Here is a 14,638-nt window from a genome sequence, read left to right on the forward strand (position 1 = left end):
TTATTCATAGTGTAATTCTGTACTGTGTAGTTAAGATGACAAATTTCAATTTAATATGTTTGGGTTCTGCATACAGATCCTAGAGAAGGTTAATTTGAATTTGATTGGTAAGTGTGTTTTCAGTCATATAAATTCAGTGTTACTGTCAATAGGCATATATTGTGTGACCTTTAAAAGTCAATGAATTGCATTTTTGAATAGTATGAAATTTTGATGTCTAAGTTATCAAAAAGAAGCAGCGTGCTGGATTTGAGAACCAATTTCGTGTTTAAATATTTATGTAATGTCCCAGTGCCATGTAAAACCTCACCCCCTCTACACCAGAGTTTACCACTCCCTCCCTCTGCTCCTACCTAGATAGATTAGATCATTTTTATGTGTGGACAAATTGTACAGCTACCCTTTTAGACAATCTAAATTAAATATTATGTAATCATGTTTATCTGAAAAATGTATCTGTCATCCAGAAAAATAGCAGACAGTCTTGCCAATTTTATTTTGTTCCTTTAAAGATACTTACCAAAGCCACTGATATTTATTGAAAATTCATTTCAAATAGAGCCTCTTAATTTTACACAACAGGCATAGAATGCTCAGTGGAGCATGCTCCTTCCAAAAGAGATGACTAAAGTATTCTGATCTTTGTCTTGACATTTTATTACCTTTTAAAAATATCCTCCCACCAACATAGCATATTCGTATTAATAGAGTTTTGTGTATGTGTCACCACATATTTGAAAACAGAAAATATTACATTATTTTTTCCAAAGACTTACACTGTGCTCTTTTTAAATTGGGCAAAATAAGCATCCGTAATGTTCTGAGAAAATTTCAAAGAACTACAACAGTAGATGTTGATGGCTGTGGGGAAACTAGATCTGCATTTACTTACTTATGCCAACCTTACCATTAATCTTAAAGAACCTGATTCAGCACAAGGCTGTGGCTATAGCTTCTATAACGGGCAGACAACTTGAGAGAGGAAATGCTAGCCTGCAGCTCAAACCAAAAAAGCTGAAGAGAGGAAATGTTCTTGTCAGCAAGTTATGGAACTTCCAGGAAAGAGGAGACCTCATGCAAATAAGATGATTGCCTCTAGTCTTGATTATTTGGACTCTGTCTCTCTTCCTCCCCCCCCCCCCCCAAAAAAAAAAAACCAAAACAAAAACAAACTGTTATACAATCCATAAGAGTTAATAGAGATTTTATAGCTGTGTGACTACAGGTGCGGAAACTGACAGACCTATAGCACAGCCATATGGCTTTTTGGTGTGTTTGTTTTTAATACCTAGGGAGTATGGAGGGGAAGGGGCCTTTCCCATTCCCAATTGCAAGCTGGGCGGTAGGATGTTTGAATCTTGCATCATATGAGAGCTCTCAAAAACTTTACTCATCCTACCAAAAATGCTCTATTCTGGAGCAGTAATAAATCTTTCTGTCAAAAGTCCTTTCCTTTACTTTCACAGACCTTAGGAGTAGGGTTGTGCAATGGCATCAGCACTCACCTCTCATGAGTGCCCCCCATTCTGGCCGATGTGGGCCTGCAATCACTTAGTTTTTTACAATGGGGTGGCACCCACCTCTGATGGGCGCCCCCTTTCTGGTCGGGTGTGATCCTGCTTTTCTTTCAGTTCTTACAACGGGGTGGCACCTGCCTGCTGCAAGTGCCCCCTGGCTAAAGGTTGTGCTCTGAACCTAGTGTTGGAGTCCCAGGTAAACTCTAGTAAGCTTTTAGCATGCACTCTTCCTCTCCTTCCACATCTCTTGTCTCAGGATGCAGGCCAGGTCTGCCACCCGAACCTGGAAATACTCCACCTGAAGGCATGGTTTCTCCATGGTTCCAAGGCAAAGAAGTGACCTGTTTGGAGGAGGTAAGGACCATACTATTAAATAGTAGAAGGTCTACTACATGACATACTTACCTGCACAAACGGAAGAGATTCCACATATGGTGCCAGAATAGACAAACAGTGGTGACTACCTCTCCTTTACCAATGGTATTAGATTATATACTGGAATTTAAGAAATCGGGTCTATCAGTGAGCTCACAGCTTTCCATCACAAAGCTGACAAGTTCTCAGCCTTTACCTGCCCTACCACTAAACGATTCCTCAAAGGTATTCATAACCTTTATCACGAAATATGAGCCATGGGACCTTAATCTAGTGCTTCAGTGCTTTACTGGTCCCTTGTTTGAGCCCTTGGCGACATATTCACTTCTACACCTCTCGATGAAGGTGGCCTTTTTCATCACTATCCCATTCGCATGATGAGTAGAAGAACTTGGGGCTCTCATGTCACACCCTGCATACACAATATTAGATAAGGCCACATCCAAAATTTTTACCCAAAATAGCTTCTTCATTCTACTTGAACCAGCCCATCCATCTCCTGACGTTCTTCCCAAAACCTCGTGGGAACAAACAAAAATCGGTGTTTCACAGCATGGATGTCAGAAGGGCACTAGGTTTTTACATTTACAGGACTAAACCCTTCAGAAAGTCATCAAAGTTATTTCATTCTATCACGGAAAGATCTAAAGGAGCTGCCATATCCAAGCAAAGGCACTCAAAATTGATCTCTGGGTGCATTGACCTTTGCTACTGCGAACACCTACCACCCCTACTGAGGACCCGCACACACTCCACCAGATCACTTTCTTTGTCAATAGCCTTCCTCAACAATGTACCCATCACAGACATCTGCAAAGCAGCAACCTGGGCGTCAGCCCACACGTTCACAGAGCACTACACAGTAGAGCAGGACTTAACATCATATGCTCTCTGGGGACTTACGGTTTTATCATCTGTCACAAATGCAACTCCGAAGCCCCTTTCTTCCAATGAGGAGCATTGCTCTACAGTCACTGAAAGTGGAGCACCCATTGTGACACTCCTTGAAGAAGAAGAAGAGATGGTTACTCCCCTTGTGCAGTAACTGAGGTTCTTTGAGATGGTTGTCCCTGTGGGTGCTCCACTACCCACCTTCTGCCCCTCTACTTTGGTGTTTCCTGCTAGGGATTCTGCAGTAGAGAAGGAACTGAGGGGGGTTTGGTCTATGTGCTATGTAACTGCCAGAGGCGTTGCGAGACGGCGACAGTACATGTGTGACCCATCCAGGCACTACTACTGAAATTCTCCAATCACAGATGCAGGGATGTAGATTCACCTCAAGTGGAGCACCCACAGGGACAGCCATCTTGAAGAACCTCAATTACTGCTCATGGTGAGTAACAAGCTGACTGTTCTTAAAAGATTTGTGTCCTTTGACTTTGAATAACTAGGGCCTTGTCTATGCACATAAGTGCATCGTTGTATGAGCCCTAATACAACTTCCTGCTAGTTATGAAAAAAGACCAGATTAAGGAAAACATCCTGATTCTGGAAGGGTACTTAAGTACATGCTTAAATCTCATTGAAGTCAAATTAAGCACTATTTTAAGAGCTTTCTTGAATTTGTCCAAGTGCATCATAATTTTTCCCTAAGGTGTAAAATATATGTCCAGTCAACTGTAATATGAAGGGTTGCTTTGATACCTTTATTTTAAAGTGATAATATACAGCACTGCGACTCGAGAGGTAGAGGGTAAATTGGAGCAGACTAGAAGCAGGAAGTGAATCAATGAGAGAAGTGGTATGAACAACTGCACTGAGAGCTGCCTATCTAAGGCTTCTGAGAGTGATGAGTAATTGGATGTGTTGTGCCTAAAGGTATAGTCTGAGCTAATGTAATTTAAACTGTGGTTATAAATTAAAAGAATTTCATTTGAATTAATTCTGTGGATTAAAGTAATCTGACCAGACAATGGTAAAGTTACACAGTGATTGTCAGACCCACTAACCTGGGGCCAATGCATGAAAAGAACTTTAAGGAAAGAATGTGTCATCTTGTGCTGAAAACCATAATGTGGTAATGAAATGTTTACTAGTCTTAACTACAACAGCATTCTATTTGATTTAACTTCTTCTACTCTGCCCCATCACTGTGGAATCTGCGCACTAGGATTTAAACACATCAATTTAAATAATATAAAATTTGGGATGGGAGGGCAGGACAGAGTTTAATTAGTCAAGCGAAGTGAGGCCCTGTACTCAATTTGATGTTTCACTGTTTATATCTGTGCTTTAATGTGCTCTAACTACATCTTTAGTTAACTTGTTTTTACCGTTCTGGTGTCCCTGTATAGACAAACCCCTAAGGCAGTGGTGTACAAACCTTTCCTGTCGCACCCCCCTTTACCGGTAATGGAAGCTGTCTGAATCCCACCTCCCCGAGAGCTGCAGCTAGGATCGGAGCAGAGCTGGGTGGTGTTTGCTCCCTATGGCGGCTATCCCAGGCCCCACCGCCTGCTTCGTTGAATGTTCCTCTGTGCCCCCCTAGTGGGGCGCGCCCCAGAGTTTGGGAACCACTCCCTAAGGATATGTCTATGCTGCAATTAAAAACAGCTCAAGCTCTGGGACCCTCCCACCTTGCAGGGTCCTAGAGCCCGGGCTCCAGACCAAGCCTGAATGTCTACACAGCAGTTAAACAGCTCCTTAGCCTCAGCCCAGTGAGTCCGAGTCAGCTGGCACAGGCCAGCCATGGGTATCTAATTGCAGTGTGGACATACCCTGAGAAAAAATTTTTGGTATATCGTGTTTGTAGTTAAACAAGTGTTTCCTTTTAAAATATTCCAGTACCAAGATCATCATTAAAAGAAACAGTTGTTAAGTAACTAATGCATTTATTTCTTGAATCATACACAAAACCCAAGCACTTAAAAGGACGGAAATGGATAGTAATAAATATTCTAAATCTTATATTGCCTACACAATAAGAACTAAACTGTTTTGTTTTGTTTAGTTAAAAGAATTGCTTATTTAATCACAACACAGCAACCTTAATTATGATCCCTGGATTTCTTTTCTCTCTTTAATGCTTTATTTTGTTACCTTTGTGATGGGTTGGATCACAGAAACCCCCTGGAGGCTGCCAACTGATGTGCCAAGACTACTTCTGCCCCTGCTTTCCCTGCCAGCTTGGGACTCCAGAGCCCTGTCTGGTTGTGCCAGACATGCTTGCCGGCCACAAACACAGACCCAGGTCTGAACCACATCCCACAAACTGCAAGCTTAACTGAAAGCAGCTTAAGAAGTGTTCCTGTCTTTAACACTCAGATGCCCAACTCCCAATGGGGTCCAAACCCCAAATTAATCCGTTTTACCCTGTATAAAGCTTATACAGGGTAAACTCATAAATTGTTCATCCTCAATAACACTGATAGAAAGATATGTACAGCTGTTTGCCTTCCAGGTATTAATACATACTCTGGGTTAATTAATAAGTAAAAAGTGATTTTATTAAATACAGAAAGTAGGATTTAAGTGGTTCCAAGTAATAGCAGACAGAACAAAGTGATTACCAAGCAAAATAAAATAAAATACGCAAGTCTATGACTAATACAGTAAGAAAACTGAATACAGATAAAACCTCACCCTCAGAGGTGTTTCGATAAGCTTCCTTTTACAGACTAGTCTCCTTCTAGTCTGGGTCCAGCAATCACTCACCCCTACCCCCACCCGTGGTTACTGTCCTTTGTTCCAGTTTATTTCAGGTATCCTTTTGGGGTGGAGAGGCTATCTCTTGAGCCAGCTGAAAACAAAATGGAGGGGTCTCCCAGGGGTTTAAATACACTTTCTCTTGTGGGTGGACACCCTTCCCTCCCCCTGTGTAGAATCTAGCTACAAAATGGAGTTTTGGAGTCACATGGGCAAGTCACATGTCCATGCATGACTAAGTTCCTTACCAGCCAAGCCACATTCCTGGGAAAGCTCAGATGTGGATTGGCATCTCCAAGTTCATTGTTGGCTTAAGGGCTTCTTGTTTGGGCACTTACTGAGAATAGTCTTTTTTCTCAGGAAGCTGACCAACTGCTTCACTGAGGCTATTTAAAATTAAACAAGCATACAGCCAATATTCATAACTTTGAGTACAAAAATGACACATGCATGCAAATAGGATGAATATATTCAGTAGATCATAACCTTTGCCGAGATATGTTAGATGGCATATGTAGCATAAAACATATTCCAGTTTTGTCATATATACATTCATAAGTCTATTCCCATAAAGCATTATAGGGTGCAATGTCACAATCTTGATTTTGGTCCTGAAAATGCAGCCTCTGCAGAACAGTTAGGGTACGCCTGCACTCAAGCTGGAAATATAATTTCCAATGTGTGTATGTCTACCTGAGCTAGCTTTGATTAAGCCACTGTGCTAAAAATAGAAATGCAGCTACGACGGGACAGGCAGTGGAATGAACTACCTGCCCTGAGCACAACGCTTCTTGGGATGGTGGGTACTTGCTTGGGCTGCGAGTCCATCCTGCCACTCGCACTGCTGCAGCTACACTTCTATTTTTAGTGCACTAGTGTTATCGAAGTTAGTGCACATATGTTTGCTCAAGCTGGAAATGACATCTCCAGCTCGAGAAAAGACATACCCTAAGGGGAGGGAGGGTGGAAAGCTTTTGAAAAGCCAGGGAGAGTATAAATAGGTGGTGGTGGTGGGGTATGTGGCCAGCATTGTTGCTGCAGCTAATGGAAAGGCAAAGGACCTGAGAAAGGGAAAGGGCCAGCCCTAATCTTGCCAAGCATGTGTTCTTGCAGCATCATCCCCTTCTGGGCACTGTGTCATATCTCCTGCTGTTCAGGGTCAACATCCCCCTTCTGTTGATGAGGTGGTGGATGGAGAGGGAGGGCAACGTTTCTGTTGACTTAAGTAGGCTTTGGATCAGGCCTTTGGATAAGGTTTGTGTGCACCTACAAAATATTCATCTTCATGTTTCTAACAATGCATACTTGTGCACGTCAGTTTACTTTAACTCCAAACATTAATAAAAATGTGTATTAAAAAAAAAAAACGCATAAAATGTCCAACTCAAGAGTAAGTCTCTGGGTCCACAGCTAAGGTCACAGTGACTTGGTTGGGAGGCACTGAACTTCTTTGTGCTTGAGGTACTTCATCTAAAATATGTGACTAATAATGTTTGGCACCGACACAATGCTTTATTATCTGTAGATCTCAAAGCACTGTTCAAAGGTTAGTTAGCGTTATTAGCCCAGTTGTACAGGCTACTCTAACTTTTTGTATATTTTGGTGGAGTATAATGAGCCCCACCTGCTTAACAGTTGCCAGTAATTAATCTGCCAAAGGAAGACTTCTGATAGCTATTTACTGTAGGGATAATTTGTCTTTTATAAACTGCAGTTCCCTAACAAAGGTCAGCATGTTCAAACAACCAGCCAATAGAGAGCAGACATATGTAGCATCTGATCCTGATATCACTGAAGTAAATGGAAAAAGACCCCGAATGAAATTAACGGGAGCTGGCTTGGCTTGGCACTCCCACTGAAATCATTGGTTTCAGAGTAACAGCCGTGTTAGTCTGTATTCGCAAAAAGAAAAGGAGTACTTGTGGCACCTTAGAGACTAACCAATTTATTTGAGCATAAGCTTTCGTGAGCTACAGCTCACTTCATCGGATGCATACTGTGGAAGCTGCAGAAGACATTATATACACAGAGACCATGAAACAATACCTCCTCCCACCCCACTCTCCTGCTGGTAATAGCTTATCTAAAGTGATCACTCTCCTTACAATGTGTATGATAATCAAGTTGGGCCATTTCCAGCACAAATCCAGGTTTTCTCACCCTCCGCCCCCCACACACAAACTCACTCTCCTGCTGGTAATAGCCCATCCAAAGTGACCACTCTCTTTACAATGTGTATGATAATCAAGTTGGGCCATTTCCAGCACAAATCCAGGTTTTCTCACCCCCCCCCCTTTTTTTCAAAAAACCACACACACAAACTCACTCTCCTGCTGATAATAGCTTATCCAAAGTGACCACTCTCCCTACAATGTGCATGATAATCAAGGTGGGCCATTTCCAGCACAAATCCAAGTTTAACCAGAACGTCTGGGGGGGGGGGGGGGGCGGTAGGAAAAAACAAGGGGAAATAGGCTACCTTGCATAATGACTTAGCTACTCCCAGTCTCTATTTAAGCCTAAATTAATAGTATCCAATTTGCAAATGAATTCCAATTCAGCAGTTTCTCGCTGGAGTCTGGATTTGAAGTTTTTTTGTTGTAAGATAGCGACCTTCATGTCTGTAATTGCGTGACCAGAGAGATTGAAGTGTTCTCCGACTGGTTTATGAATGTTATAATTCTTGACATCTGATTTGTGTCCATTTATTCTTTTACGTAGAGACTGTCCAGTTTGACCAATGTACATGGCAGAGGGGCATTGCTGGCACATGGTGGCATATATCACATTGGTGGATGTGCAGGTGAACAAGCCTCTGATAGTGTGGCTGATGTTATTAGGCCCTGTGATGGTGTCCCCTGAATAGATATGTGGGCACAGTTGGCAACGGGCTTTGTTGCAAGGATAGGTTCCTGGGTTAGTGGTTCTGTTGTGTGGTATGTGGTTGTTGGTGAGTATTTGCTTCAAGCTGGGGGGCTGTCTGTAGGCAAGGACTGGCCTGTCTCCCAAGATTTGTGAGAGTGTTGGGTCATCCTTCAGGATAGGTTGTAGATCCTTAATAATGCGTTGGAGGGGTTTTAGTTGGGGGCTGAAGGTGACGGCTAGTGGCGTTCTGTTATTTTCTTTGTTAGGCCTGTCCTGTAGTAGGTGACTTCTGGGAACTCTTCTGGCTTTATCAATCTGTTTCTTCACTTCCACAGGTGGGTATTGTAGTTGTAAGAATGCTTGATAGAGATCTTGTAGGTGTTTGTCTCTGTCTGAGGGGTTGGAGCAAATGCGGTTGTGTCGCAGAGCTTGGCTGTAGACGATGGTTCGTGTGGTGTGGTCAGGGTGAAAGCTGGAGGCATGTAGGTAGGAATAGCGGTCAGTAGGTTTCTGGTATAGGGTGGTATTTATGTGACCATTGTTTATTAGCACTATAGTGTCCAGGAAGTGGATCTCTTCTGTGGACTGGACCAGGCTGAGGTTGATGGTGGGATGGAAATTGTTGAAATCATGGTGGAATTCCTCAAGGGCTTCTTTTCCATGGGTCCAGATGATGAAGATGTCATCAATATAGCGCAAGTAGAGTAGGGGCATTAGGGGACGAGAGGTGAGGAAGCGTTGTTCTAAATCAGCCATAAAAATGTTGGCATACTGTGGGGCCATGCGGGTACCCATAGCAGTGCTGCTGATCTGAAGGTATACATTGTCCCCAAATGTAAAATAGTTATGGGTAAGGACAAAGTCACAAAGTTCAGCCACCAGGTTAGCCGTGACATTATCGGGGATAGTGTTCTTGACGGCTTGTAGTCCATCTTTGTGTGGAATGTTGGTGTAGAGGGCTTCTACATCCATAGTGGCCAGGATGGTGTTATCAGGAAGATCACCGATGGATTGTAGTTTCCTCAGGAAGTCAGTGGTGTCTCGAAGGTAGCTGGGAGTGCTGGTAGCGTAGGGCCTGAGGAGGGAGTCTACATAGCCAGACAATCCTGCTGTCAGGGTGCCAATGCCTGGGATGATGGGGTGCCCAGGATTTCCAGGTTTATGGATCTTGGGTAGTAGATAGAATATCCCAGGTTGGGGTTCCAGGGGTGTGTCCGTGCGGATTTGATCTTGTGCTTTTTCAGGAAGTTTCTTGAGCAAATGCTGTAGTTTCTTTTGGTAATTCTCAGTGGGATCATAGGGTAATGGCTTGTAGAAAGCGGTGTTGGAGAGCTGCCGAGCAGCCTCTTGTTCATATTCCGACCTATTCATGATGACAACAGCACCTCCTTTGTCAGCCTTTTTGATTATGATGTCAGAGTTGTTTCTGAGGCTGTGGATGGCATTGTGTTCTGCACGGCTGAGGTTATGGGGCAAGTGATGCTGCTTTTCCACAATTTCAGCCCGTGCACGTCGGCGGAAGCACTCTATGTAGAAGTCCAGTCTGCTGTTTTGACCTTCAGGAGGAGTCCACCTAGAATCCTTCTTTTTGTAGTGTTGGTCGGGAGGCCTCTGTGGATTAGTATGTTGTTCAGAGGTATGTTGGAAATATTCCTTGAGTCGGAGACGTCGAAAATAGGATTCTAGGTCACCACAGAACTGTATCATGTTCGTGGGGGTGGAGGGGCAGAAGGAGAGGCCCCGAGATAAGAGAGCTGCTTCTGCTGGGCTGAGAGTATAGTTGGATAGGTTAACAATATTGCTGGGTGGGTTGAGGGAACCATTGTTGTGGCCCCTTGTAGCATGTAGTAGTTTAGAAAGTTTAGTGTCCTTTTTCTTTTGTAGAGAAGCAAAGTGTGCGTTGTAGTGTCTAGTTTTTGTAAATTCCAGCCACGAGGAAGTTTGTGTGGAAGATTGGCTTTTTATGAGAGTATCCATTTCTGAGAGCTCATTCTTAATCTTTCCCTGTTTGCTGTAGAGGATGTTGATCAGGTGGTTCCGCAGTTTCTTTGAGAGCATGTGGCACAAGCTGTCAGCATAGTCTGTGTGGTATGTAGATTGTAATGGATTTTGTACCTTCAGTCCTTTTGGTACGATGTCCATCTGTTTGCATTTGGAAAGGAAGATGATGTCTGTCTGTATCTGTACAAGTTTTTTCATGCAGTTGATAGATTTCCACTCCATACGGCTAAATGCAGTGCCTTGCATAATGACAGGTTTCAGAGTAACAGCCGTGTTAGTAGGGTGCGCTCTTGAGCTAGATGCAGGCCTTGAAATTTCATCCAAGTTTCCCCTTGTAATATCCATTGTGATCCAGAGGTAGCGCAGCCAGGCTCTGCAACAATGGACTCAGCGCGGGGTCGCGCGAGCCCTGCTCCGCTACCCTCCCTCTGCCGGCTGGCAACCCGAGCCCCTTTCCCAGCCCCGCTGCGCTCCCATGCACAGTACCCAGATTTGTGCTGGAAATGGCCCAGCTTGATCATCATACACACTGTAAGGAGAATGATCACTTTAGATAAGCTATTACCAGCAGGAGAGTGGGGTGGGAGGAGGTATTGTTTCATGGTCTCTGTGTATATAATGTCTTCTGCAGTTTCCACTGAAATCATTGGATCTCAAACTACAGACCACAAATGAATTTCCAAGACTTAGTAACTATCTGAAAATCGTGAAGGAATAGTAACTAGCAGTTTTGACTGGGACAATAAACTTTTTATCTATTTATTGAGGAAAAGACAATATTTCAAACCAGGGAAGCTTTTTAATGACCTGTAACTTGAAAACATTTTGAAACATTCTTCTTTGCTTTTAGAGTACATGGCAATGTTCAGGCTAAAATTATTGGGAGAGCGGAGCAGACTGTATAGTAGGGATTTATAATGAAAGCTGCTTGCATCTCTAACTATGGTGAGGTTATTGCCTTTCCATAATAAGTATCGATCATAATAAGTTTCATTTGACTGACTAAACTCACTTCCTGTATTTTTTTCCCTCTCTCAGTGTTGAACTTTGCTTTAGGAACTACGTGTCACCATGAATATGCTGATCTTCATAATGGCTGGTCTCCTTGTGCATTGTGTGTTCTTGGCCTCAATTTTTGACATCTACTTCACCTCTCCTTTGGTTCATGGCATGACTCCTCAGCTTACTCCATTACCACCACCTGCAAAGCGACTAGTGCTTTTTGTTGCTGATGGCTTGCGGGCAGATACACTGTATGAAATAGATGATAATGGTACTCCTCGAGCACCTTACCTTAGGTAAGTGTGTCTGATAAAATTTTTAGGAAAGAAGTGTTAAGTCATGGTGCAAGTTAACCGTTAAACATTTTACCATATTGCCTCCTCTTAGGGAGAAGAGAAACAGCCTCAGAAATAGTGGCAGTTTATACCCAGGTCCTCTGTGATTCCAGGGCTGAGCAGTTTGTTGCCGAATTATGTTCCACAAAAATAAATGAATACAAATTCAACCTTCATGATTGTGAAGAAAATTATTAAAACATGAACTGAATTTAAATTGATGTAGTGTTACCTCGCTCCCTGGTAGCACCTGACTCCTCACCAAAGAGCTCCCCCTTTGGATGATGTGGAGGATATCTCTTCAGATTCCCATATTTCTGTGCAAGATTCCCCTACCTACCAAAATAGGGGCTCCTTCTGTGTTGCCTTCAAGGATAGGGACGATTCATGTGAGAGACAAACCCAGGCTTCTCCTCAGGCAGTGGAAGCCATCTCCTAGACCCTATGATCCTCCTTAGTGACCATATTGGGGTCCTTAGCTGCCTACTGACAGCAGTTCTCGGGCTCCCAGCCTTTCTGGTCAGGACCACTGGGGAGGCGGTCCCCTCTTCCATCTGTTCCTTCTTCACTACCTCAGCAATCAGAGGAAAACTTTGAGGAGCAAGAGGCCAGAGCAGACAAGGAGGCTGCTGTGCTGTAAACTAGTATCTCCTCATCTTTCCCAGATAAAGTTGTTGTGCCTCCTCCACCTTCTGTGACCAATGACTTCAAACAGTTTCAGGAGCTAATGAAATGTGTTGCGGACTAATTGCAAACCCTCCTAGAGGAAGTCCTAGAGTCGCAGCACAAGTGATTGGACATTTTGCATGTGACACCTTCTGCTTGAGTGGCTTTGTCCATTTATGAGGCCCTCTTGGATTCTGCCAAGACCATCTGGCAGACCCTGCTAACGGTATCACTCACGTGCAAATGTGTCATTAAGAATTAGTATGTTCCAGCCAAGAACTGTGAAATTTTATTTTCACATCCTTCTCCTAACTCCCTGGTTGTTAAAGCAGTAAATTAATGGGGCAGACAGCACCACATTTAATCTACCCAGTATGACAAGGACAAAAAACGCCTTGACTTTTTTGGCCATAAGAGTTACTCCTCAGCAACCGTACAGTTTAGGATTGCAAATTAGCATGCTCTTATGATGAAATACAATCACACTACTCCAAGTTCACCAGGTTTATTGAATGCCTTCTGGCCGAACATTGCAAACAGATCCAGGCCATAATAGCCGAAGGTTAGTTTCTGGCTAAAACATCATTACAGGCCTCCCTAGAAGCAACTGACACTGCAGTGTATTCCATCTCCATGGCAATCATGGGCATCCTAGCTCTAGGATCTCTAGGGAGCACCAAAATACTGTCCAGAACCTCCCCTTTTCTGAAAGTCTTTGCTGATACAACCAATGAAACATTGCACACATTAAAGGACTCCTGGCCTACTTTGCAATAGTATGAGATTTTTATGCCTGTAATTAAACAAAGATATAGTAGATCCCAGATGGCTCAGAGACCCCACCCTCTCCAGTTGTCTGGTTTCCAGAGACCTACTGAGCTGCCTCAAAAGAAGAAAACAAGGTTTCAAAGAGATACCATCCACTATATTCACTTTGACTACTCAACAGTAATAATCAAAATATCAGTTTTGATGGTTTGGTCAAGGGTCTGGAACAACCCCGCTTCTCGGTTCCCCAGCTGCACCATTTTACCTGCCTCTCTCCCTTTGGGGACTTTTCTCCCACTTTCAATCTTCATGGGAAAAGATTACATCCAACTAATGAGTGTTAGAGGTTATAAAATCGGATCATTCCATTTTACCTCCCTTCCCTGCCCCTCTTTGGTGACCCCTCTCAATTCTGAAATTTAGCCCAGAAAAAGGACACTATCACAAGAACTACATATAATTGGCTATATTTTATTTATTGAGGAGGAGAAAAAACCTAATCTGGAAATTTACAGGTTTAATGAAGGAACAGAGAAAGTAAAAACTAGAAAAAAAATTCTGAGAGAGGAAAAAAAAGGATAACTAACTTTACTAGAAAAAAATGAATAACCCCTATTAGAAAAAAAGTAGAAATAAAATAATGTATTAACTTGAAATATATGATAACACCAATTAACCTCCTATCTTCATGATGGTGGCTAACTAATGTGGTAATTATGCCTGGTGGGTGTTAGTTATCTTATGGTAACTACTTTCTAGTTTAACAGTTACAGTTCAAGACTAAATCTGAGAGTTTTGAATTTAATGCCAACAGCATCTAGTCATCACTTTTTCTTCTTCTACAAACTACTCTGCACATGCGCACACACAGTCTTGTGAAGTAATTACTTGTATTTTCTTTTCAGGAATATCATAGAATACAAAGGCAGCTGGGGAGTATCTCATACTCATGTTCCAACAGAATCTAGACCAGGACATGTGGCACTGATAGCTGGATTTTATGAAGATGTCAGTGCAGTTGCTAAAGGTATGCAAGCCCCAGGATTCCAACAAATTTGACGTCATCCTCCAAATAAGATCTTTTGGTGCTATAGTAAGGTAAAAAATTGATCACTAAATGTTTACATCGGGGTGGACAAACTTTTTGGCCCGAGGGCCATGTCGGGGTTGCAAAACTGTATGGAGGGCCAGGTAGGGAAGGCTTTGCCTCCCCAAACAGCCTGGCTCCCACCCCCTATTTGCCCCCTCCCACTTCCTGCCCCTCTGATTGATTGCCCTATCCAGCGACCCCTGCTCCTTTTTCCCCTGACCACCCCCTCCCAGGACCTGCCACCCCAAACTGCTCCCCCGGGACCCCACCCCCATCCAACCCCCCTGCTCCCTGTCCCCTGACTGCCCCGCCCCCTTTCCACCCCCTACCCCGACAGGCCCCCCAGGACTCCCATGCCTATCCAACGCCCTCTG

The 14,638-nt window shown here is 43.3% G+C and overlaps 1 protein-coding gene across 1 annotated transcript in view; it reads left to right on the top strand.

The window, feature by feature from the left end:
- The window catches only part of PIGN (phosphatidylinositol glycan anchor biosynthesis class N), a 145,542-nt gene that overhangs the window by 14,061 nt on the left and 116,843 nt on the right, over positions 1-14,638 (top strand). The window contains exons 2-3 of the mRNA XM_074944973.1: positions 11,442-11,701; positions 14,080-14,201. Of these exons, the coding sequence (XP_074801074.1) occupies positions 11,475-11,701; positions 14,080-14,201 (349 nt within the window). The 5' untranslated portion in view covers positions 11,442-11,474. The remainder of the gene's footprint in view (positions 1-11,441; positions 11,702-14,079; positions 14,202-14,638) is intronic.

The sequence above is a fragment of the Natator depressus genome, chromosome 2, assembly GCF_965152275.1.
Source record: "Natator depressus isolate rNatDep1 chromosome 2, rNatDep2.hap1, whole genome shotgun sequence".
Lineage (NCBI taxonomy): Eukaryota > Metazoa > Chordata > Testudines > Cheloniidae > Natator > Natator depressus.